The sequence below is a fragment of the Bactrocera dorsalis genome, chromosome 1, assembly GCF_023373825.1.
Source record: "Bactrocera dorsalis isolate Fly_Bdor chromosome 1, ASM2337382v1, whole genome shotgun sequence".
Classification (NCBI taxonomy): Eukaryota; Metazoa; Arthropoda; class Insecta; order Diptera; family Tephritidae; genus Bactrocera; species Bactrocera dorsalis.
Window position 1 is genome coordinate 103,134,630 of NC_064303.1, and position 25,281 is coordinate 103,159,910.

Consider the following 25,281-nt stretch of genomic DNA (forward strand, 5'->3'; position numbering starts at 1 on the left):
CATAATCGCCATGCTTAGAAAAGAAATTTCATCATACGACCTCGCCCGGGCAACAGAGGGGATTTTTCTCGATTAGTTATTCTATTTCCGCCTGCTGACCATACACCATTGAGGGAATTGTGAGGTATCTCTCATAGTACATAAAAGGATTTGGATTGAGCCCATTATTTATACTTAAGTTCCTTTGGCACGGCAAGGCGACCAACGCTTAAAGAGTCCGAGATAAAGAGAGCCTTCCTTTCTTTAGATATCTAGTAACTAAGAGTGACGGAATTCTTGTAACGCCTTTCGTTATAGTTTCTAAAATAGTTTTTTAGAGATTTTCCGAGTTAACAATGCTTAACCGCAACTATATTCCGGTCCATTCTAGCTACATAGTTGACTGTGAAGCTAAGTTTAAGTTCGCCTTATCCATTATCCATAACACAGCGAGCTCGATAACCTTTGTATCCATATTCAATCCTCAAATATCTCAAACTAAAGTTTTGGCTTCGCCATGCGAGATAACCACACACTAGTGTATTTTAGTGCTGACATAGAGTTTTATCGTTTTTGCGATTTCTTAAGATACATAAGTATCGAACTACTTACAACCCTGCGTTACAATTCCCTTTTAGATTTCTTATTTTTTTTTCTGTAACGTCTTTTCACAAACCTTCAAAGCAAAAAATATAATTTTTTTGGCAGAAAATTTATTGTTTTTACTTTTCCTCAACAAAATTATGCTTCTTAAATAAATACAAGCCAATCAAGCTCAGGTTGTTTGCAAGCGAGGTGACTGTTCGAACGTCGAAGCAGTGGTGGCAAATGGTGTTGGTCAATTGTGTGGTGAAGCATGGGATGTAAACCAAGTCGTCCGAATAGAAGGCGAGGTGGTAGTAGAGACCACTCCCAGTACTCAGGCACTGAGTCATGTGGTTGTTGTAATCCAGAATGTGAAGTAACTCAACATGGAAGAAGGGGTTCACGCGGTCAGAGCCAAAGTCGATATGAAGCACCGCCTTTATGTCGCTCCCATACAAATGTGTGCTTAAGCCCGTCCAAGTGTCATCTCATAGCGACGCGTGTGGTAATTTGTAAGAAGAGTTCCGATTAGATTTGTTCAGCGAACTCTACAATACAAATTCAAGAAATTTGTTTTGATTCAATATCTGAAATATTTTCTAAAAGGAAATGTCAAAGTTTTATTTGGAATTTCAAAAGAAAGTTGGAAAAATATTTTTGAGTCAAAATTTTGGGTGTCAAAAGCGGAAATTCAACATTACAAATTCGCTTGCGGCTGTAGATAGGCGAGCCACCGAAAAAAAACCTGTCAAAATTTCGGAGCACAAGCTGAAGTGGCTTTTACAAAATGGGCAATGCCGGTAGTAATTATCATAATGATCCTTACCGATCACCACCGCATCAGAGTTATCAGTATTACGAGCAAGCAAGACCACAGACGCGGAATCGTGATCAGTACACTGTGTCAAGAAATGTGAACGAAGCTAGCATGGGCCCGCGTATTGTGGTACACGGCACTCCATATATGGACCGACCGAGCCAATATGAGGTAAGGCAGCGGATACCAAAGCGAATGCCAAAACACAGCACGCCGAAATCATCATACAGCGGCGCTGCGATGTGTGTGCGCGACTATGGCATTTCATCACAACGACCACAAGCCATATCAGAAACGTCCCTATTCTCAAATGAAAGACCACCACAGCGACCTCCGCCAACAACAATACGATCACAGCCGCAACAACAGCAGCAACCAGTGCGCAGTCCGATAGAATCGTGTAATTGTAAAGCCTGTCGCGATAAAGATGAGAAATTAGCAGCATATGTCGGTTCATCAGCCGCAGCCAACACAACTTATATGCCACCAAGCGCCGGTCCATCTGCCACAGCCAACACATCGTATGTGTCACCTATCGAATATACATCTACTCCCACGGCGCCAAAGCGTAACGGCTGCACCACCGACAACTCTTGTACTGGCTGTAGTCGCGGCGCTCAGCGCTATATAGAGCCATACTCAACTGCGCACAGCACAGCGTTTGACAGGAGCTTGAATGACACGAGCCGTGAAAGGAACCGTAGAGAACAACATGAAGAGTCTGTGGAACGTTCAGGCAGGCATTGCTGTAAACACGAGGATGAAAGTTATGCAAATACGTCGACGCGTAGGCGTCAAACTCCCGCGCCGAGCGAAATCCAAACAACTAACAGCAGGAGCAGGGGTGAAAACCAACCAATTACGTCGACGCGAATACACGAGTGTCCAATGGCAAATGAAACCCAAACATCTAAATACAGGGATGACGCATATCCACTTACTTCGACGCGTATTCATAATAATACCATCTCAAGGGAAAGTGACGCGTACAAGTACAGGGATGAGACCTATGCAGACATGTCCACCCGAATGCCTCCGAGCATTGACCAAACTCAAGCAACACCACCGGCGCAACTTCAAATATGCTACGATGGCGGCATGACAACGAGGTAAGGTTATGTCGCAAGTCTGACGAAATTTATATGAGTATAAATGCTTCCAAGGATGTGGAAGTATCCTAAGGGGTTTATTTATGAATGATAACGTCTTGAGTAGCGAAGTAGTGTCGTTAGTAGTAGGCAGGGTGTCAAACTCCGGCTCGAGGAGCATGTTTTCATTTTCCGATTGGCGAAAGAGTGAATAGTAGAAAATGGCCGCCTGTCGAAGGAAATCGCAGCAGGTATTGAAAAGTGTGACCGTTGGCGTGGGTGACATCTGAGGATTACTAATTTTCTCATACCATTTTTTTTAACGCAAGTGTACTAAATTGCATCCTTGGTACCACACCGGTATAAAAGCGCCATATTTCTTAACTTACAATTACATATTTTCTTCACAGTGGTGGCGCTACTTCAGACGAGGTATCAGACTTTCATCGTGAATGCTTGGATGCTCATAACAGATATCGTGCCCGACACCAGAATTGCCCACCGCTATCTCTGAGCAATGAATTGAGTAAATATGCGCAACAATGGGCTCAGGTAAGTGATGATCAAACCACGGGTTGCGTGTCCCATCTTCGATAATTCAAGAAAAATATAGCATACCTTTAGGAGTGCATGTTATTATGTATCAAGAACAATTTCTTCAGATATATGAACTCCGAAGACTCGGTAAATGTTTATGTATATACATATAATTGTGTAAATTTCATTCCTACAGCATTTGGCCGCTACTGGGCGCCTGGAACACCGTCAAGTGCACACATACGGCGAAAACTTATACACATCGAGTGGCATGGAGGTGGATGGTGCTACAGTGGTGAAAAACTGGTATGATGAGATACGCAATTATGATTTCTCGAAGGCCACCTACAAGCCTGGCACCGGACATTTTACGCAAATAGTGTGGCGTGACTGTCGACAGCTAGGTGTGGGTATTGCGAAAAGGTGAGCGAATATCGTCCACGCGCGCTGCTTAACATATTTGATATAGAAATTTTAATTTTGATTCTCTTTCAAAGAGGTGATTCCACGTACGTCGTCTGTAACTACAATCCGCCTGGAAATATACTGGGTAGTTTTGACGGCATGGTGCCACCGTTGAAGTGAAGCATGAAAAAGATTTAATAAATAATACAGAATGTGATATATTTTACCTAACGAAACGAGCTGTACTAATGTTTGCAGTGAAGCTGTAAAGCTTTTGTGCTTTTATAAGTGATTTGTTAATATTGTTTAACATTTCAATTTATATCGGCCTGGTGGTTTTACTTCTTCACTGCAAAGAGTTCTTCCTGCATGTGGAACCCTATCGAACAATTTTAAGTTAAACAAAAAATAACAGTAAATATGTAAATACAAACCATGTACTCATTAAATTGTATATAGCTCTTTAATATATGAAATATTTTATACAATATTATGGCACTAATTTGAGTTTTTTATTTCACGAAAAAATGTAAAAAAGGATGTACAATTAAAAAATATAAATATGTGGCAACTCTTTACAATATATTTTTAACTGTAGGCTTATTAAAACATTTTTCATATGGCAACCATATTGCAAATAAACGATTGGTTACAATTATTTGTTTTTACAGATGGCAACGCTTATAAATAATATTTCAAAGAAATAGAAATAAATCTGTTCAAGCCTTTTTGTTTGAAGTTTGACTGTCATATTGCGGTTTATTTTATTTTTATTAATTTTTTTATATTATTTTTTTATTTACATTATTTTTTATTTTTTGTAAGCAGGTGGCACCTCTTCTGGAAAATATTTCCATATTTTTAAACTTTTTTGGAACGTAGTAATTAAATTATTTACTCAATGAAAATTGTAAAAAGGTGGCAACTCTTCCAAGAAATTTTTCCGTATGTTTAAACCTTTTTCTATCGTAGTGTTTATATTACTTACTTAAATTGGTAAGCAAGCGGCACCTCTTCTAAGAAACTCTTCTGTATTTTTAGTGTTGAGTTGTTTTCACCTCATCTTCTTCCATACAGCTTCTGAAAATAGTATCTGAAAAGATTCTCAACCTTACAGCATGGATATCAATAGGACAATGGCCTGTTAAAAGTCTTACAACTAGGGAGAGGTTAGTCTTTCTGAAGGCAAATAGATCGCTAGATCTCCTGCGATCAATCTGGGGCCAAAAGGCTTTTGCGACAGCGCAAGTACCGATGTAGGCCCATTGCTGGCCAAGCTTCCGCGAAGCCCAGCTATTTAGTAGTAGACGACAAGAGAATACGGGAGCACCGACTCGCTCCCATTCTACCGATAGCGGTTCCAGGGTGCCTTTCCTTGCAGCTCTACGATTTCCTACGACTCCACTATGGTCCGGCACCTATACCAGTCTTATCACAAATGCACTCGATGCTATTGATAGCCAGTTTAGGCACCCCTTGACCAACCCTGAAGGCACGGTAAATGAGCTCAAGGCCAGTATCGCCACTTTGATAGCTGAGTGAATGGTCACATCTTTGAAGAAGGCTGCACTCCGAAGCAGCAGATCTACTGCCACTTCAATGGCGGCAAACTGGCCATGGAAGACACTGTAATAGGCAGAAAGTCTGAAGCTGGAGTTGTTAGATAGCTCCTGATAGTAAACACCTTCACCACGCCTATCCGTAAAGAAGTTCACTGCCCCTCTTCTCCCTCGGCTTCTTTTCATCCATAGTTTCTTCGTCGATATTTGGGCAGAGAAGAACCACCAGAGTTCGGTTTGGTGACTCCATGATCTTAGTGATGCGGTATGAAGTTAAAGTGTGTGAGGATATCCGAGTGTTCCGATACGAGTGCTTTTAAGATACCAGATTCTCTAAGTCTTATAGCTACTTTTGCAGCCATATACCTCCCGGCGATGTCTACAGGCACTATGTGCACCACACAGGCTGATGAGCGCCGTCCATTGAACGCTGTCCAGTTTTTTTGTAAGGTCTTTGGTCTTTTCTAGAGCTCTCCACCACATAAACACTCCATAATATAACATAATGGGCTCTGTCTCTTAATCACTTACAAACTTCTCTCACAGTTCGTGTTGAGAGAATTTACGCTTTTTTCTATCAAACCTCTCTAAATCGGTGATAAAGCCGTGACAGAGCCCGACTAACTTAATAGAGCAGGTAATACTGTAAAGCATCACTAAGCAACTATCTAAATATATTTTTTCATCAACATCCAAACTCAACACATCCTCACTCGCTAGCAATCGCACCAACTCTCCATTTAACGAGCGTGTAAATATGAAAATATTTAATTTATTTGCTCTCCAGCAAAGTACAGCTAAAATAAATCTACGCAATAATCCAGCTTAGAATAAATAAATTAATAAAACGTTGTAAAGATTTTCAAGGCTTTAGTAAACCGATATTTGCAGAAATTTGCGGCTTGACACAACGGCAATTTATGACCATTTTTCGGTTTTGTGGTAAATATGTACTGAAGCACTTACAAGGGATCAAAAGAGTTGTTGTTTTCAATATTTTCAGTTGCAAAATATTCAATTTGCAGAGAATTGAAAATTTACACGCAGTCAAATGTTTATGCCTACAACAAAAATGAAATCAGTAGTGTGTACAACAACAATGTATGAAATTTTATGCTGCGTGAATCATTTTAATCTCGTTGCCGGTAGAAAGTCAACTGATATACAATGTAGTATTATTTTATTTTTCTTCTTCTTTACTGTTGTAGTCAAGTTAACAACAGCACGCATGTCGTTTCTGATTTTCGCTATTTGACGCCAAATCGAGATACCAAGTCCTTCTCCACCTTCAAAGCTGGAGTGTTCTCTTCCATCCAAACAACAAGATTTAATCAGCACAGTCGTTGTCTTTTGATTCCCTGAACTATGTATGTCAGTGAGCCGTATTCAACTCATCATTCCACCGTCTGCTGTATTCCACTGTGCAAACCATAAATCTTCGGCAAAACTTTTCTCTGAAACACTCCTAAGACCGACCCAACGCTAGCTGAGCTGGTCTGCGACCCAACCGTTCGGTGTTGAACCACAAGGTGGTCTCAATCGTTTCCATTCTGCAGTTATTAAGACTGAAGTACTTGTTGTAGCAAGTTTATAAGTTTTGGAGTTTCCTGCAATACCGCTGACCAGTCTGCGCTGTGAAGTAGTAGATCCATGCTGACTTTATGGCAGCCACTTAAACCAAAAACTGGAGCGGATGCAAAATTGTCTTAGTTTACTTCTCCATAAACCCTCCACCCAACCTTTGATTCAATCGTAACAAGCTCATACACCTCTATTTCAGTTGTCTTTTCCTCCCATGCATTCCTGGAAGGTATAAGAACTGAGAAGAAATATCTATTGTTGGGCGCCCGGCGACCCAGTATTTTGGAATGAAACCAAAGTGGGAAGGCATCCCAGCGTGCCCAGACTCACAGTGACCATATACCCTGCGACTATATCAACCGGTGCTATATGTAGCAATAATTTCAATGCCATAGTTGCATTGGTACCAATTTCTTCTAGAGTGTATCCTTTCCAGCGCCTTTAATCAAATAAAAATTCGTTATGATATAATAGGCTTAACTATGGTTTCATAGAGCCAAAGAACTACTTTTGGTGAGAGTCCCTACCTTACCTTTCGCCAATAGCTCTCCTGCAGCTGTACAGGTCAACTGATGCTTACTTTGGCCTTGCCTTTATTATGGCTTTCCACGAAAGCTTCCTGTATGGGATGAGCCCTAGGTACTTAACTTAGGCCTAAGACTTGTTCCTCTCTGTGATGGTATTTGGGATTCTGTACTTCCTTGTCAATAAAAACAGTTCGGTTTTGCTAGGGTTTATGGAGAGGACTGCAGTTAAATTAAAAATATCTTGATATGCTTGGAAGGATATATTTTTTCGGACTGACGTATGGTTCGACGAAGATCGAGCCAAATTTTGTTCATTGACGAGGCCCATTTCTGGCTCTATGGGTATGTAAACAGAAAATTGCAGAATTGGGAGAAAAAGTAACCTGAAGAGATTCAAGAGCTGTCATTTCATTCAGAAAAGCAACGGTTTGGAGTGGTTAGTGCCCAGTGGAATTATCGATACATATTTCTTCGAAAATGATGCCGAAAGAAATATAGCCGCCAATGGGATCCGTTATGCGCCATGACAACCGATTATTTGATGCCTGAAGGTCGAGATTTCGCCGACATTTGGTTTCAACAAGACGTGACCACTTCCCACACATCGCATCAGTCGGTCGATTGGCCACAAAAGATCGCGTGATATCATACCGTTAGACTTTTTCCTGTGGGTATATGTAAAATCAAAAGTCTACGTGGACAATCCCGTTTTGACCCAGACCTTGGAGCAAGGCATCACGCTTGTCATTCACCAGTTACCAGTCGAAATGCTGGAACGAGTCAACGCAAATTGAACTCAACGGATGGACCATCTGAGACGTAGCTGCGGCCACCATTTGAAAAAGATAATCTTCCATAAATAAATGCCGGAAAATGTTCTTTCGAATGATAATAAACATTCCCCAATAAATTTGAAGTTTCTGTGTTTTTTTTTTGTAAGTAGAGAACCTTGAAATGGATCACCCTTTACATGTATTTTTAAAATGTTGGGCAATATATATTGTATAACGTACGTTTATGATTATTTCCAATATTACCAGTGATTTTTTTGCGTTGGTTGGTCGTTTGTTGCCTTTTTCTAGGCGACAAGTAGATATGCACGCTTAGAAAATAAGGTTTTCACAACGGCTAACTTTTTTTAAATTTTTGTCTCGCATTTGAGTAGTCGCGGAACCCTGTAAAATCTAATTGGTGTGAAGTTAATGCGCTTGCATCCCTACTTATTTGAATTTATGGGCAATTTTAGCGTGACAGTGGTTTTCTGATAGATCGACTGGAAATGGTGACTGTACGTATATACATATGTACGTTTGCATCGATATATGAAATTAATGTACTTAATGTACTGTAACGAGCATATGCCTGCTATGTGTTTGATGAGTTATTAAGATTATAGCAATTAAACAGTTTGAATGTGTTTGTATTTCTCTTGGTTTGATATATAGGGTGATTTTTTAAGAGCTTGATAACTTTTTTTAAAAAAAAAAACGCATAAAATTTGCAAAATCTCATCGGTTCTTTATTTGTAACGTTAGATTGGTTCATGACATTTACTTTTTGAAGATAATTTCATTTAAATGTTGACCGCGGCTGCGTCTTAGGTGGTCCATTCGGAAAGTTTGGAAGGCAACTTTTTCGAGCATTTCGGCCGGAATAGCCCGAATTTCTTCGGAAATGTTGTCTTCCAAAGCTGGAATAGTTGCTGGCTTATTTCTGTAGACTTTAGACTTGACGTAGCCCCACAAAAAATAGTCTAAAGGCGTTAAATCGCATGATCTTGGTGGCCAACTTACGGGTCCATTTCTTGAGATGAATTGTTGTCCGAAGTTTTCCCTCAAAATGGCCATAGAATCGCGAGCTGTGTGGCATGTAACGCCATCTTGTTGAAACCACATGTCAACCAAGTTCAGTTCTTCCATTTTTGGCAACAAAAAGTTTGTTAGCATCGAACGATAGCGATCGCCATTCACCGTAACGTTGCGTCCAACAGCATCTTTGAAAAAATACGGTCCAATGATTCCACCAGCGTACAAACCACACCAAACAGTGCATTTTTCGGGATGCATGGGCAGTTCTTGAACGGCTTCTGGTTGCTCTTCACCCCAAATGCGGCAATTTTGCTTATTTACGTAGCCATTCAACCAGAAATGAGCCTCATCGCTGAACAAAATTTGTCGATAAAAAAGCGGATTTTCTGCCAACTTTTCTAGGGCCCATTCACTGAAAATTCGACGTTGTGGCAGATCGTAAGTCTATTCATGATGAAATGTCAAAGCATACTGAGCATCTTTCTCTTTGACACCATGTCTGAAATCCCACGTGATCTGTCAAATACTAATGCATGAAAATCCTAACCTCAAAAAAATCACCCGTTACCTATAGTTAGATGTAGGTGCAGCCTGAATGTAGGCAATAGTTGAAGTTCAAAGTATAAAAATGCTTATTCATTGCTTTGAAGCAAATTTGGAGGTATATTTATATATATATATATGTATATTTTTCAAAATACTTTATATAATTTCTTATCATATTATGACTGAAAATATTATTTTGAAAGTTCCAGCTTATTTTTGTTAGCTTTACGTAACCAAAAATATTTACATTTTAATATTTTTGCTTTTTATATTATACCATACGTATATACTGTCAATTTTTATTGCTTATTCTACATTTTGAACTATTTTCATATAACAATATAAGGAATAAGCATATATAAATGGTTAAGCTGCAGATCGATCAAATTGAAAATCCTTCCTCAGCCACCAAGTATAAATAACTGCAGCTAAATTTTTATTTTTCGCGCTTAGCAAGCTATACATGTTTGTTAAACGTGCAGCTTTAAATAACTGCAAGTGTTAGTTACCATATTTTTTACATCACAAAAAATCATTTATCGATGTTTGCATTACAAATACCGTCATTGTTGTTGCCACTCGGTTTTAAGCACAAAAACAAAAACTAAAATAAATTATAAAATTTTTAGAATTTATTTTACGCTAAAAAATTGATTTATTTTATTTTTCTACATTTTATAACCAAATATAATTGCGAAAATGAAATGTTTTCATCTCCCCATCCGCCGCTAGCGTGTTTGTGAGCTCAGACATGTTTTCAAATATTCATAACATTAAATCTCCGAACGAATGCTCGCTGTAATTAAATTATTTAGAGCGCAAAGTGTTAATTCAATCAACATTGTAACAGTATTTTCTGCTAACGGTATACGTTATTTAAGCAATGTTAACAATTTAATCAAAGTAAATAAGCGAAAACGCCAGCTTAATTCGGTGGTACAAATGTTGCGTATACGCAGTGTGGAGCCACGTATTTTTTATTACACAATAGTGTGAGGAAATACAGTTTACGTTGAAATTATTTTATATTTAACTATTTTTAGAATTACTTACTATACAATTAAGCGGTCAAAATCTGCCTCGCATGCCTTACATGTGGTATGTGACCATGAGCGGATTCTCTGAGGACAGAAAGCAGGCTGGAGGCTGTGATAATTGAGTAGTGGAATAACACAGATTTTTGTTTATTCTTTAAAAAACGTTGTAACGGAATTAAAAAGAAACAACAGTTATGTATATTTTTATTTTTTTTTTCAAAAAACAACAGTTATATTTTTAATATTTTCATAATAAAACAATATTTTGCTGCCGAGTCATTGTGGTATTTTATATTTTGTTAGAATATTTTCGAAATTTGTGAGTGTGTCAGCTTGACAATAACCGTAGTTATAAATTTTTATTTATGTACATATATGTACATATGTTTGTAAATTTTGTTTTTTTGCTCTCACATGTCTAGGCAGGAAATGTCTACAGCATGGAAATTCACCAACCAATTTTCGCAAAATGAGTATTTCTCTAACGACAAGCACGAGGCAAACGGTGAAATTGCATGCTAACGCAGATGCATGCTGTCATATATATTTTCCCATTTCATACAAGCAAACGCCATGCGTCGGCATGTGCAGGTATTCGTCAGACGGAAAATATTTTGTAAAATGAAAATATATTCAATTTTACGTGACCGTCAGGCAGACAGACATTAATGGGCATATTTTAGTTATATACATGTGTATAAACATAAAAAAAAAAGGTATATATGTGTGTATGCTCACAGATGTATTTATGTGTGCGCATATACCAACTTATTCATGCTTGTGGGTGTTTGCTTGCACTCAATAAGTTATACAGATGAATATATATGGATATACCTGAGTTGCTTTGTTGTTGTGCTTGAGCTTTTCTGCCGGCAGCCAGATATTTGTATCGAAATTTGATTTGCGCAAATCGACTTTTCTCCGTTGTTAAATAGTCAAAATATATTTATGAAAATGTATGAAATTTTGTAGTAAAATAATTTTTGATTTTCTGTAATTTTTTTTAATTCTTAGCTGCTATGGCTTTTATTGCTTTCTATACCCTAAACAGGGTATATTAAGTTATAGGAGACGTATACATCAACTAGTCCTTCAGTTTATGAGATATCGGTCTGATATTTTGGGCATGTTTTTTCTTCATCAAGAACCTCCTTATATATAAGAACCGTTGATATCGGGCTCCTATAACATATAGCTGCCATATAAACTGAACGTTCGGAATCAAGTGCTTGTATGGACAACCTTTTAAGTTGAAGAGTTATCACCACGAAATTTGGCGCGAGTTATTGCCTGAAGTAAAGCTGCAATCTCTGAAGAAACTGTTTAGATCAGATCACTATAGCATATAGCTGCCATACAAACTGATCACTCAAAATCCAGTTTTTGTTTAAAAACGTTTTAATTTGACAAGATATCTTCACAAAATTCGACACGAGTTATTGCTTAAAGCAAAGGTGCAATCTCCGAAGAAATCATATAGCTCGGATTACTATAGCATATATGTAGCTGCCATACAAACTGACCAATCAAAATCAAGTTCTTTCAAAAAATATTTTGAATTTGTGAAGGGTATTACAATCTGTTAACAATGTAAACGTTTCTTCTTGTTTTTGTTTTTTAATAAATTTTTTTAAGTCCATCTACGCCTACATACATTTAGCAAATCAAGCAACAGTGCAACATTGCGTATACGCAACAATTGAAGTAATCACATTAAAATTGCATTTTCGTTTATTTACATAAACTAATTACAAATCCCTGCATATTCACATTGATTTATTGTTCCAGTTGCTTTTATGCTGTTTTTGAGAATTTCCGCACGTACCGTTGGTAATAAATACCATACAGGCTTTCTACGGAAATATAGCAAATTGAATTTGCTTCGACCGAAAAGGAATGTTATTAATTTAATTAGCACTTTATTCACGAAACAATTCAATTGCAGAAAGTAAATGTGTGCTGAATGCAAGAATATGCCGTATTTATGTTTATTTCGTACAACAAGTGAATGTTGAAACAATAGCAGCTGAGTTGAGTTGAGGTAAAATCATTAAAATTATGCGTGAAGAATTATATTTGTTTGAAAATATGATTTCATGTAATTGTAATTTTCTGCTTCACTCTAAAATAGCATACAGAACAGTGCTATAAGCTGTGTTAGTGGTTCTACAAAATTTTAGATCTTAATTTTCTAAGTTATTGTTGACTGAAGCCTTGCAGCATCGAAAAATACGAGTACGATATACGCAAAATTGCTTGAAAGTTCTCCAAAGTCATCGGATAGAGTCCACCGGACTTAATCTGGAAGAAAGCAAAAGTTTTTGCATGATATGTAAAGTTTGCTGTTTGAAAAAGCTTACTTCGAGTGGCTTATGGCTTCTGGCGATCATAATCTGCACACATTTGCGTAATTCCATGTTGCCCTCATACCACGGTGTATCATAGGCGGCATAGGCAACTTTTAGGCTCTGAAATTAAAAGAAGTATAGTTTGAAATATATAAACGAGGGCTGTCCGATAAATAACCGACCTAACCATGATGCACGCGACTTTTTCAAAAATTGTTTTTTTTATTTTTCTACATAGTCTCCTTGTAACTCCACACACTTCTCCCAGCGATGCTCCCATCTCTGCAACCCTTCCAAATAGTACTTGGCGTCTTTGTCTGCAAAATACGAGTTCAAGAAAGAGATTGCCTCCTCATTTGACGAAAATCTCTGGCCGCAGAGCGCAGTTTTAAGTTGAGGAAACAAAAAAAAAAGTCGCTTGGTGCTAGATCCGGTGAATAAGGTGGATGGTCAAGCAGTTCGAACCGTAATTCGTGGATTTTCGCCATGGCGACTGTTGAGGTGTGAGATGGTGCTTTGTCTTGGTGGAACAAGACTTTCTTTTTTTGCAAATGTGGCCGATTTTTGAAATTTCTTCCTTTAGCTTGTCCAATAATGATGCGTAGTATGCTCCTGTTATAGTTTTTCCTTTTTCAAGATAGTCGATAAAAATAATTCCATGGCTGTCCCAAAAAACACTCGCCATCACTTTCCCAGCTGAATACACAGCTTTAGGTTTTTTTGGGGCTGGTTCCCCCATTTCAATCCACTGTTTAGATTGGATTTTTGTTTCGGGCGTATAATGATGAATCCAAGTTTCGTCTACAGTTATCAATCGGCGCCAAAACTCGGTCTTATTGCCTCTAAACTGAGCCAACAGAGCGCTGGAAATGTTCATACGCGTATGTTTGTGGTCTAGCGTAAGCAAACGCGGCACCCAACGCGCGGACAGCTTTCTCATGCCCAAAACTTGGTTTAATATGTGACAAACAGTTTCTTTTGACATCTTCATAATCTCAGCTATTTCCCTAACTTTAATTCGGCGGTCGTCTAGTACCAATTGATGAACTTTAGCGATGTTATCGTTAGTGGTTACAGCTTTGGACGCCCAGGACGTTCATCATCTTCCAAGCTCCTGCGACTTCGTTTAAATGCAGCTGCCCAAAATTTTACGGTGGTAAACGATGGTGCAGAGTCACCATACACAGAGTCCAACTCATCTTTGATTTGTGAAGGCGTATTGCCTTTCAAAAATAAAAATTTAATTACAGCTCGATATTCAATTTTTTCCATTTTGGGGAAATCACCGAAATAGACTCACAAAAACGACTGTCAACAGATAATTGCGCAAGATAAATTTCTGAAATTTTGGCGAGTAGCTATTATAATATGCACAATTTGAAGTAGAAACTTTTTTTTCAGATGTGCCGCTAGCTTCACGTTGAGGTCGGTTATTTATCGGAGAGCCCTCGTAATATATAGGTAGATATACATATAAGTATATATGTACATATATAAATGTATGTATGTATATATGAAATACAATGAATAGACAGTTACCTCGTTCGAGAAATTATTAGCATAATAATAGGTTATACCGATGACGTAAAAGTTAAAGCTGATAAACGGCAATGCTGATAATATGAGACGAAGATCATGTACCTATATAAATACATAAGATATTTCTACATTCTGTTTCCGTTTAATTTGAATCTTAGTCTCAATTTTATTCCCAATCTCAATTTCAATCACAATTTTAATTTTAATCTCAATCTCAATTTTAATTTTAGTATCAATCTTAATATTAAGAATAATGTCAATCTCAATCCCAAACTAAGTCTTAGTCACATTCGCAATCTTAATCTCAATCTCAATCTTCTCAATATCAAGCACAATCTCAATCTCAATCTGAATCTTAGTCTCAATGACAGTTTTAATTTTAATCTATATCTTAATCTCAACCCCAATCTCAACCCCTCTTTTAATCTCAATCTCACTTTCAATCTTATTGTTAATCCTTATCTTAATATCAATCTTAATCTTAATTTCAATCTCAGCTACAATCTCAATCTCAAGCACAATCTCAATCTAAATTTCAATCATAATTTTAATCTCAATCTTAATCTCAATCTTAATCTTAATCTTAGTCTTAATATCAAGTACAATTTCAATTTTAATCTCAATCACAATTTCAATCTCAATCTCAATATCAGTCTCAGTCAAAATCTCAATTTTTCTGAATTTCATCCTCAGTCTCAATCTCAGTGTTAATCTCATTATTAATCTTAATCTCAATTTCATTGTCAGTCTCAACCTTAATTAATCCAAATCTCTGCCTCAAGCCCAATCTCAACCTCTATATGATTTTCAGTTTCAATCTCACTCTAAAGTTCTACCTCAATCTAAATCTCATAAAGATCTAGCTGTGAGCCAACTTTCGCTTTAAAATCATTAGCTTACCATACCAATGAGAGAAAGAAGAGCAGCATACAGAGCATTAAGCCAAAGAGAGCAACGTGAAAGAATCCATCGATTGAAACTAAATATTCGAGATCATTGCGGAAACTACAAAGAAAAGTTAAAAAGGCACAAAATCGGAAAAAGAATTATAGAAATTACGATACAGACGCTAAACATCATTTCAACTTAGCTACTGACAGTTTCATAAATTGTAAGTTGACTTACGAAATGATTTTCTCATGATACAAAAGGCATTCCTTAAACTCTCGCAGTTGGGTCGCCTCTTTTTGTTTGCTGATGTTTCGAAACTTCGTGCGCAGATCCATCAAAATCACCTCGCCGAATTTGAGCGACGTAAGAAAAATATTCATGAATGGCAGATAAACGAAAACGAATGTCGGCACCAACACCAGCGCTTGTAGGAGAAAGAAAAATTCGTAGAATGGCGTTTGTTTGGCGTCAAAGAAAATATAATGTATATGAAGTATAAATTCTTCGAAAAGAGTATAAAAAGAGAAGAAACAATAAAAATATGCATAACTGTAGATATGTACTTAAATTGACTGCCGCTTACTGCGTTCTTCGAAAGAAAAGGGATATATGTAAGAAAATAGCGCGCCAATGGTGATGGTGTAGAAGCCGATGCGTGTTAACTTATGAGTGTGTGTGGTGACGTCCTGCAGCATAAGGACCACTTCCGCATCACTGTTTAACTGTTTTAAAGCGAAAGAATGTGTAAACAATATACAAATCATATTCTTAGTTCGTTCAATACTTATTGCCTCGCACCTCAATATCCTCATACCAGCGATCGGTGCTTTGTAAGAAACACATGAACCGCTCATTGTTGCGCACCACCATGAGTAATCTAACCAAGCAGTGTGTTATGTGCGCCAGCATATAAAAATTCATGCCCGTCTCACCGATGACGCCACCCCACGTCTTATATAAATTGATGATTTGTCCCAAATATGTGGCCACCGGCACGAAAGCCAAGAGTATTTGCTTTGTCTGGGTGGATCGACCGATGAGTCCCAGTTGCAGAAAGATTTTCACATTTACTGAATATAACGGTAAATTCTTATAGTTCTGCATTTTGTTGCGCTGCTTTACAAGTCCGTTATTCAATGAAAAATACTGTTTGAAGCACCGTTACGGACTTGTCTTTTTATTGAATGGCGAAAGATGGTGTGGTCATTTTGAGGTGCTGAAAAGTCACGCCACTTGTTAGCTCTGATAATTGCTTTAAATTGTTGCGTTTAACTGTAAATTGCAACAATTAGGTTAAGTGTAGAAAAATGCCTGGCAATTTTTTCATATTTTTAGCAAGTAATATTTCAATTAGGTATATGTGGAGGCCATTAGTAGTCTTATGACATTTGGATAGTTCAATAATATAGCCTTTGATATCGATCAAAAATATTTTGGTAAATTTTTTCTTGGTATCTATATAAGTATGTATTGTACTCCAGTTGGTTTACAATGGAAGAAAACGATATTTGTAGAAACTTTTTATTTCCTATTAACTATAATATTTACTTAGTATTTAAGCGAATTGAATTTAACTACTTGTTTGTTCGATCCACCACTCTTCTTCTAAAAAGGACCTCACTTGGACAGCTTGGAACGACGGATCGTTGTCGTACCTCAAAATTCCTGTATACTGGATTATAAGACCCTTACAAATTGACAAAGCGCCTAGAGCCTATCATAAATTTGTTGAGACGGCTTATGCCAGTTTAGGTTATGGCTTCTGGAACGCCTTAGTTAAGACTACACAAATGTTTCTGTCTTAGTTTTGTAGAGACTGTACAATGGAGCAGAAAGCGCTAAGATATTTTCACCTCACCCTATTCCATACAACTTTGACAACTCGCGTTCTACAAGATTTTTAGTATTTTCACATGAATGCCTATTGGACAGCGTCCAGTAAGAAATTCTAGTTCAATAGACCTCCTGCTGCTAAGTGCACGGATCTCTCGTGTTAGTTTGGTGCTAGAACACCAATGGTTATCTAACTCGGTACCATTACAATGCGAGCGAAGTCAGCTCATCGGATTTGCAGTTGCCAGTGGTTCCGTTGTGACCAGGCACCCAAGTGAGTCTGATGATAAAATAGATTGATGCTATTTCTAGTGAAGACAGACACTCTTTGTCTTACTTAAAGAGGTAGTCTAAAGCTAAAATTGTCGAAGAGCTCTTTGCAGAAAACTCTCTCTTCAAACTTCACTCATAGCTTCGGCCCATCCGTGAAAAAGATCACTTCGCCTCTTCTCCAGCGCATTCTTCTCATCCACACATCTCTCGTTGGTATGTGAGTAGAGAAGTAGCCGTCATGAGTGGATTCTGTGGCACAGTGATTCAAGTTTTCAGGCATGCAGTTTAAGGAGCAGAGAATTTCGACTTGTCCGTGTTCGGACCCTTTCATAGCTCAGCTTTATTAAGGCTTAGAGTACATTTCGCACTTCTGGGCAATATCCACGGGTACTACCAGCATTAAGTGCTATCGTTAGTTTAGTCGCCAGTGCACCGGAGGTGCAGATGAGAGCGCTAAAGCTCAAGCTTTTTAGCAAGTAGTCTTTTTGAGTGCCCTCTACCAACGAATGCACCAAAGAACATTATTGACTTGACTACGGTTTAATAGAGCCAAAGCACAACCTTTGGTCAGAGTTCCCTCGTTTTCCCTGTAGTTCTTCTATAAGGCAACCGATGGCTTCTTACCCTCTTCTCGATATTTGGAGAAACCTTTCTATCAAGGAAGAACCGTAGATATCTTACCTTACCAAGAGGTTGAAGATGTGATTATCCGATAGAAGGTAGAGTTACGATTGGGATATTAAAAATTAATCATTAAATCATTTCGGTTTTTCTTAGATTGACGACTAATCCGATTCTATTCGCCCAGTTGGATACCACGTTGAGGTACCCTTCGATTTGCTTGTAGACGGTATTTAGGGATTTCCTTTAACCATAGACCGGCTCGTTCCGAGAGTTCTTTAAGTATGTGGTTAACCACCAACCTTCAACAATTAGGGAAAGTACTCTTTCCTCCGCGGTTACACATTCTCTAAGTCTAGATCTTCAAAAGCTAACTTTAATAGTATCATAAAACGATAAGATTCGTAAATTCAGTCAGGTTTCCGGGATTAAAAATTGTTTTTTATTATTCCTGCAATTGATTGCTTGCAGTCCCCAGCAAAGGTGCCATTTCAGCTTCAAGCGCTCTGACAAATTGCTTCAAGTGCCATTAACTGAGCATAATGAATGAATATGAAAAATATCAAAAAGAGAAAGATAGTATATATGTACATCGATGCGTTCGAACGTTTCGTGGTATTGCGAATATGTTGCTGGGAAAGCAGGCATGTGCTTACTCATTAACGGTAAATACATAAATCGCCACAAAATAAGTATATAATTGACTCTACGTTGTGAGCCAAGAGCACATTCTCATTTGCGCGGCGGAATTTTAAGTCAAAGGAAGCGCTGGTATGTACATAAGTATCGGTTGTAATTAATACGGATCGCCAACAATTGTTGTTCTTGAACAAGGAAGTCATTAATGTGCATAACTGTATGTGCTCTGCGTGCGTGTTAACAAGGCTGCAAGAGCAATGCGTTGGTGTTCTCTGTTGCTTCGCATGAAGGATGATGCCGGCCAGTCCGTGCAAAAAAAAAAGTATTTACGAAACATTAACAGCTTAACAAATTAAAGAAGAAGAGAAAGTAGTTGTCTTTGTGTGAAAGTAATTATGTCATCGGAGAGAGTTGCAAACTTTAATTTAGTAAGGGTAGCCTTTTTGAGCGCTCTCTACCGGACGAATACACTAGGGAACATTATTGGCTTGACTACGGTTTAGTAAAGCCAAAACACAACCTTCGTTTACCCAACTTTTGTTGAATTCGACTCATCTGGTCGTCAGTTGACTGTGAATGTAATGTATTGAATGTGTGCTGATCCCACTGAGGCCGCTAGTTGTCTCAATCTCACTAAAGATCACATGACGATCTTTCAATATCAGTTCAATAGTTGAGGTCGATAGTTGTAAAAAATAATCGCGCGAAAACGTTCACGAGTTAACTACATTTTTTGGCAGGGATGAATATTTTAAGTTACTGTAAATAACACAAATAGCACACAACGTTCCATTTTGGTGTGGATTTTGGGCTAGAGGCATAATAGGACCATATTTTTTGAAAATGAGGCTGGTTGAGCAGTGACTGGTATCGCTGCTCGATATCGCGTTGTAATAACCCAGTGCTTTTTCCCGAAATTGTATGGTATTGATGTGGCCAATATGTGGTTTCAACAAGACGGTGCCATATATCATGCAGCATGTGAAAAACTTCAGTTACTGCATGAGTCATTTCCAGAGCTTGCACTCTCTCATTTCGGTGACCAGAACTGACCCTCTAGTTCGTGTGATTTAACACCATTTTATTAATTTTTATGGGCTTATATAAAATCTCAGGTCGATTGCATCAATCCCACAGCTTTGTACAGAACAATCATGGAAAATTTCGTTAAACGACTGTGTAAGTGCATAGAGTGCCATGACGGCCAATAGCGCGATGTGTTATTTCATCAATAATACTATCTGAAGTGTTATTTCATTAATAATACTATCATGGTACAATAAGAAAGCTGAAAATCTAAAGACTAAAAGCTGTGGTTTCTATCAAATTCCAATTTGTCTTTTGACTTTTTTGACTACCCAATATATCGGTTACTAGAAAGATAACTGAACAGGACTTAGTTTGAGCTCAATTGGTGTCAAAAATCAATTAAACAGTACCACTTCCTACCTTAGTTCTCTTGTTGTGTAAACTGATATCTGCAAGATCAATAGAATCTCTTTAAAACAAAAAAAAAAAAATGATTAAAATCGCTTCACCCGTGTTGTCTTAATCCAACAATGACTATTTAAATTTCATAAGCGCTGTGGCCAGCACTGTTCGGGGCTTGGTTGACAACTTTCTGACAAAATGATTAATGTGCCATTAAGTTGAATATAATCTTCTCAGGAAAGAAGGCAAAAGCACACATACATAAGTATAACTGTACATGTATGCAAGTACTTTGGAAATCAATATGCAAATAATTTTTCAAGGTGCGTTAAGGAGACATTCTCACAGACGCGTCAGCACTTTACGTCAAATGATATGCCGTCGCAAAAGTATGTAGGTATATAAGCTATAATTAATGCCAACAACAACAACTGCTCATTTGTTACTGTACTTTTTTGTGAAATGCATAATACTTGAGCGCAGAACCATGTTTGTGTGAAGAGCTTAAAGGACGACTCAAGCGAGGATTCTTAATTGACAGTTTAAATATACTCGTGTATTGTCGTGAAGAAAACCCTATAACAGGTAGAAAGGAAAAGTAATTATTTAGGAACGAACGATGTTTTTGAAAATGTTTTCATGCCTTAAGAGAGCACTCTTAGAGTAGTTCAGTACATTATGCGTTTAGTGAAAGTATTCAATACATGACTCCATCTTAGAAGAAAGTATTCAACCTTTAATATTTTTGAAATAAGGTATGTTAGCTCGGTTCACTTAATGGACGTTTTTAGCACCTAAAACTAACAAAGAATGTCTTGGGTTTCAAAACGTTTCGAAGCAGCCACGGAAACAGCCAAAAGCAGGGAACTTTTATAATATATGATCTGAAGCTAAGACCTGTAGAAAACCGATCTTGCCTGATCAAAATGCTGTCTTAACGTTATAAGAAGATATCGTTCTTGTATCGTATTGTGATTGGTGATGGAAAATGTATCCAAAAATTAAAAGCCAAACCTGACCAATAAGTAATAGATCCAATATACATATTTTTCTATGTCATAAATTAAGTATATTTGAACAGTGCTTAATTCTTGTTCTACAGTGCACCAAGAATAGTATGTCAGTGAGTTACTGTTGATTGAGTCCTTGTAGTAGGGAAAAATATGAGTACGAAACACGTAAAATGGCTTGGAAAGTCTCCATAGTCATCGGATATATTCCACCGGCCGTCATCTGGAAGACAAATGTAAATCTTTTCATCTACATAAACAGTAAATAACTGAACAATTTGAAGTACTTGTAGAGGTTTCTGACATCTTGCGATCATAGTAATGACACATTTACGCATTTCCAAATTTCCTCTATACCAAGGTGTGTCGTAGGCGGCGTTGGCCACTTCAAGGCTCTAGGATTCAGTAAAAACTTTCATATATTTCTACCTTTGGTACAAACGAAAGTACGAAGACAGTTTGCTACTGAAAATCACACTTACCTCAGTTGCTAGTTTGTTTGCATAATAATAGGTAATGCTAATAATATAAGTAGTGAAACTGACAAATGACAGTGCCGCTAAAATAAGTCGGAGATCATGTATCTAATTAAAAAAGGGATAAGAGAAAAACGGGAATGAGTTAGATAGATGTAGATAGAGACCGTCAATCTCGTTTCGGTGCGATAACGGAAAATACTTAAAAATACTTTAAAATCTTTAGATAACATACAACTGATTTTAAAATCAATTACAAGTATCTACCATTGAGAGGAAGAAGAGCAGCATGCAGAGCATCATACCAAAGAGCGCAACGTGAAAGAATCCATCCATTGAAAGCAAATCTTGGAGATCATCACACAAACTATAAAAAAGGGAAATTAATGAAGTAGTAAAGGATAAAACTTGTGGATAATCTTACGCGATAATTTTTTGGTGATACGCAATGCACTTCTTGAACTCTTGTAGCATGATTTCTTCATTATCACTGCGTATATTTCTTAGCTTCACACACAAATCCTTTAAGACCAGTTCACCGAACATAAGAGATATGAGGAAAATATTCGTAAACGGGAGAGAGAGAGCTAAAGTGGCCGGCGTTAGCCACGTCACTTGCAAGAGAAAAAATATTTCATAGAAGGGTGTTTGGAGGACATCGAAGTGTGGAAATTGCATTGTTATCATATGTCCTTTGAAAGAAAATTTTAAAATCGAATATGAAACATATTAAATGAAAGTAATGAGAAATGTGAAATAGAACTGTCTGCCATAAAGCTTACTGCGTCCATCAAATGATAAGGGATAGAAGATAGCGGCAAATGTTCCTCCAGCGGCTACATAGATGGTCATTTTGCTCCACAATTGAGTTCGTTTGGTGATTTCCTTTAGTATACCGACCATTTGTGGATCGTCGTTTCGCTTTTTACGTGTATCGGAAATTAGAATTAGTACATCGCGCTCACTTATATCTTCCAACTCTTACCTCGATTTCTCTGTGCCACTGCTCGACACATTGAAAGAAGCGCTCAAATTTATTCTTCTTCTTCACGACAATGCAGAAACGAATTAAACAATGTGTCACAAGCAAAAAACAGTGAAAATTCATGGTTGTCTCGCCAATATCCTCATTCCATGTCTTACACAGATTTATGATTGCCCCCACATATGTTGTTATTAGCATTAAGCAAAATAGAAGTCCCTTCACCAGGCCGTTTGAGTCGATGAATCCCACTTTAACGAAAACTTTCACATTTTCTGCATATAACGGTAGATTTTCGTAGTTAGTCATGGTGCTGATGATTTCCACGCTATTAATGATAAAATGAAAATAATTTCGTGAGCCGATTCAAAAGTTTCGGTAGTTAGTTATAGGCAGTCGCGGATCCAGAGTAGAATTTTGGGGGTGAACTATAAAATATTGTACTTGCAACTCAAAGCCATTTTCTTCGCAGAATAGGACTTATGATGGAAATAATGTATATTTTTGAACCCATAACTGCATAACTTTTATCACATTCTCTTATTTTTTGCCCAAGTTTTCTATTAATCTTTGACTTACCTAAACTGAGGGTTAACTACTTTCAGCGTTATGGATTCTGTGGTTCGCGCTGTACACTTTATTTGTCAACTGCCCCACAAAATGATTAATGCGCCCTTAAATAGAGGACAGATGCGTGGAAATTAGTATGGCTTTGTTTGGTCGTCTCTGCAGTGGGAACCAATCATCTGTGTATTCGCACTCCTGACATAAGAAATTCAATTTTCATCTGCAGCTGTTACTATAAATATTCCACTAATTGTTACCTGTCTTTTCAATGCTGCTGATGCTTTGCTGACTGTTAAATACTGGTTGTGTGACATCGAAATTAACGCTGACCGATACATACAGTTAATTCAACCATAGTCATTATATATGTATATGTATAGTTGTGAAGAATATATGCGACTTTTCATTATTAATTATACCCATAATGAGAATATTACGTTGTCAAATATCTCCCTTCCGCGTTTTTGCTCTTTATTTAATGCTTTATAAAAAGGGTTACAGGGATAGGATATAGTTCAAATATGCGCCGTTTCGTTCGATAATCTGTTTCCATCTAGACGGCAACTTCATAATACCCTCCTCGTAGAAGCTCCCCTCCTTATTTGCGAAGAACTCGGACAGCCACTTTTCACAAGCCTCTTTTGAGTTCAACTTTACACCAACAAGGGCGTTCGTCATGGACAGGAACAGGTGATAATCACTTGGCGCTATGTCCGGGATATATGGTGGATGCGATAAAACCTCGCATCCGAGCTCCCGTATCTTCTGACGAGTCATCAACGAAGTGTGCGGTTTGGCGTTGTTCTGGTGGAACACTACACTCTTCTTGTTGGCCAATTTTGGACGCTTCTGGTCGATCGCCTGCTTCAAGCGGTCCAGTTGTTCGCAATAGATGGTAGAATTAAACGTCTGGCCATATGGGAGCAGCTCATAGTGAATGATTCACTTCCAATCCCATCAAACACACAGCAAAACCTTCCTGGCCGTCAATCCCGGCTTGGCCACTATTTGGGACGATTCACCGGCCTTCGACCACTATCGTTTTCGCTTGATATTGTCGTATGTGATCCAGTTTTCGTCGGCAGTCACCATCCGTTTCAAAAATGGGTCGAGTTCATTCCGTTTCAGCAGCATATCGCACGCGTTGATTCGGTCCAGAAGGTTTTTTTGCGTAGAATCATGCGGCACCCAGACATCAAGCTTTTTTATGTATCCAGCTTTCTATAGATGGTTTAAAATGGTTTGGTGACTAACTCCCATCTTTTGGGCGATGTCACGAGATGCCAAATGCCGTTCTAACTCGATGTTTTCCGTGATTTGATCGGTATTCGTCATCATAGGTCTTCGGCTGGCTTATCAATGGTGTTGTTTTCACCCGCTCTAAATCCTCGAAACCATTCCTCCGCAGTTGGAAGTGATAGAGTACCATCTCCGAAAACACCATTAATCTCACGGAACGTTTCTCTATCGGCTTTGCCATTAACGAAGGAAAATTAAAAAATAGCGCGAATTTCGACGTTATTGAACTCCATGTTTACACAGGTCTTGTTTTAAATGTCTGACTTAGGCCAGTCAGAATAGTGCTATAATATTCAGCTTGACGTCACATTCCAAGCTTCATTTTATATCACATAACATAAAGCATTTGCGACAGCGACAAACGCAATCAGTCATTGAGTTTTTGGGGACTCAACTGGTAGTAGCAAAAGCTAAAAAGTCACACCAAAGGCCTGGTACTATGGGGAGCAGTTAGCCCTTGGAGGTAACACCAATCTGCTCATTGGGTCTGGCTCTTTGTGGAGATTCGTGGTGGCTGTGGTTTAAACCTAAATGCAGGCAGGGCATTTTGTCCGGTGTAGAGTCGCATTGCGGCCGGTTGCCGGACCCAGAGTACGGCAGAGGTTTTGGGTAGGCCTCGTACTTGACCAAGGCAGCTAGGGTGTCCCTATTCATCCAAACCAATTGGAACCAAGGTATAAGTGCAGAATGCATTCATGCTTTGGTTCTCCAACGCATTGTACTGATCTACGTGCTTCTAGCAATAGAAAGCACCGTGAGGTTAGGCCTTCTCAGGCAGGTACTCACGTAAATCACAGCGGACTCTGTCCGTCTGTATATACGCGAGCTAGTTTCTCAGATTTTGAGATATTTATTTGAAATTTTTGAACACGTTTTTATTTCTCCAAGAAACTGCTTCATATC

The 25,281-nt window shown here is 38.1% G+C and overlaps 2 protein-coding genes across 2 annotated transcripts; one reads left to right on the forward strand and one right to left on the reverse strand.

Annotated features, from left to right (window-relative positions):
* Nucleotides 1-294: 294 nt before the first annotated feature.
* On the forward strand, nucleotides 295-3,913 carry LOC105231222 (uncharacterized). Its single transcript, XM_011212397.3, has 4 exons — nucleotides 295-2,490; nucleotides 2,880-3,021; nucleotides 3,203-3,429; nucleotides 3,504-3,913. Exons 1-4 carry the CDS (start codon nucleotides 1,352-1,354, stop codon nucleotides 3,589-3,591), a joined length of 1,596 nt encoding a protein of 531 aa, XP_011210699.2. The 5' UTR covers nucleotides 295-1,351; the 3' UTR covers nucleotides 3,592-3,913.
* An 8,737-nt stretch (nucleotides 3,914-12,650) lies between these two features.
* On the reverse strand, nucleotides 12,651-23,237 carry LOC105231261 (uncharacterized). The gene is made up of 16 exons (XM_049454539.1): nucleotides 23,092-23,237; nucleotides 22,516-22,840; nucleotides 22,313-22,451; nucleotides 21,955-22,222; nucleotides 21,798-21,897; nucleotides 21,537-21,638; nucleotides 21,342-21,449; nucleotides 21,177-21,277; nucleotides 20,063-20,111; nucleotides 16,046-16,393; nucleotides 15,831-15,969; nucleotides 15,482-15,749; nucleotides 15,262-15,361; nucleotides 14,357-14,458; nucleotides 12,830-12,937; nucleotides 12,651-12,770 (listed from the first exon to the last, which is right to left on the reverse strand). The coding sequence occupies exons 2-16, from the start codon at nucleotides 22,819-22,821 to the stop codon at nucleotides 12,666-12,668; spliced, it is 2,343 nt and encodes a 780-aa protein (XP_049310496.1). The 5' UTR covers nucleotides 22,822-22,840; nucleotides 23,092-23,237; the 3' UTR covers nucleotides 12,651-12,665.
* Nucleotides 23,238-25,281: the final 2,044 nt, after the last annotated feature.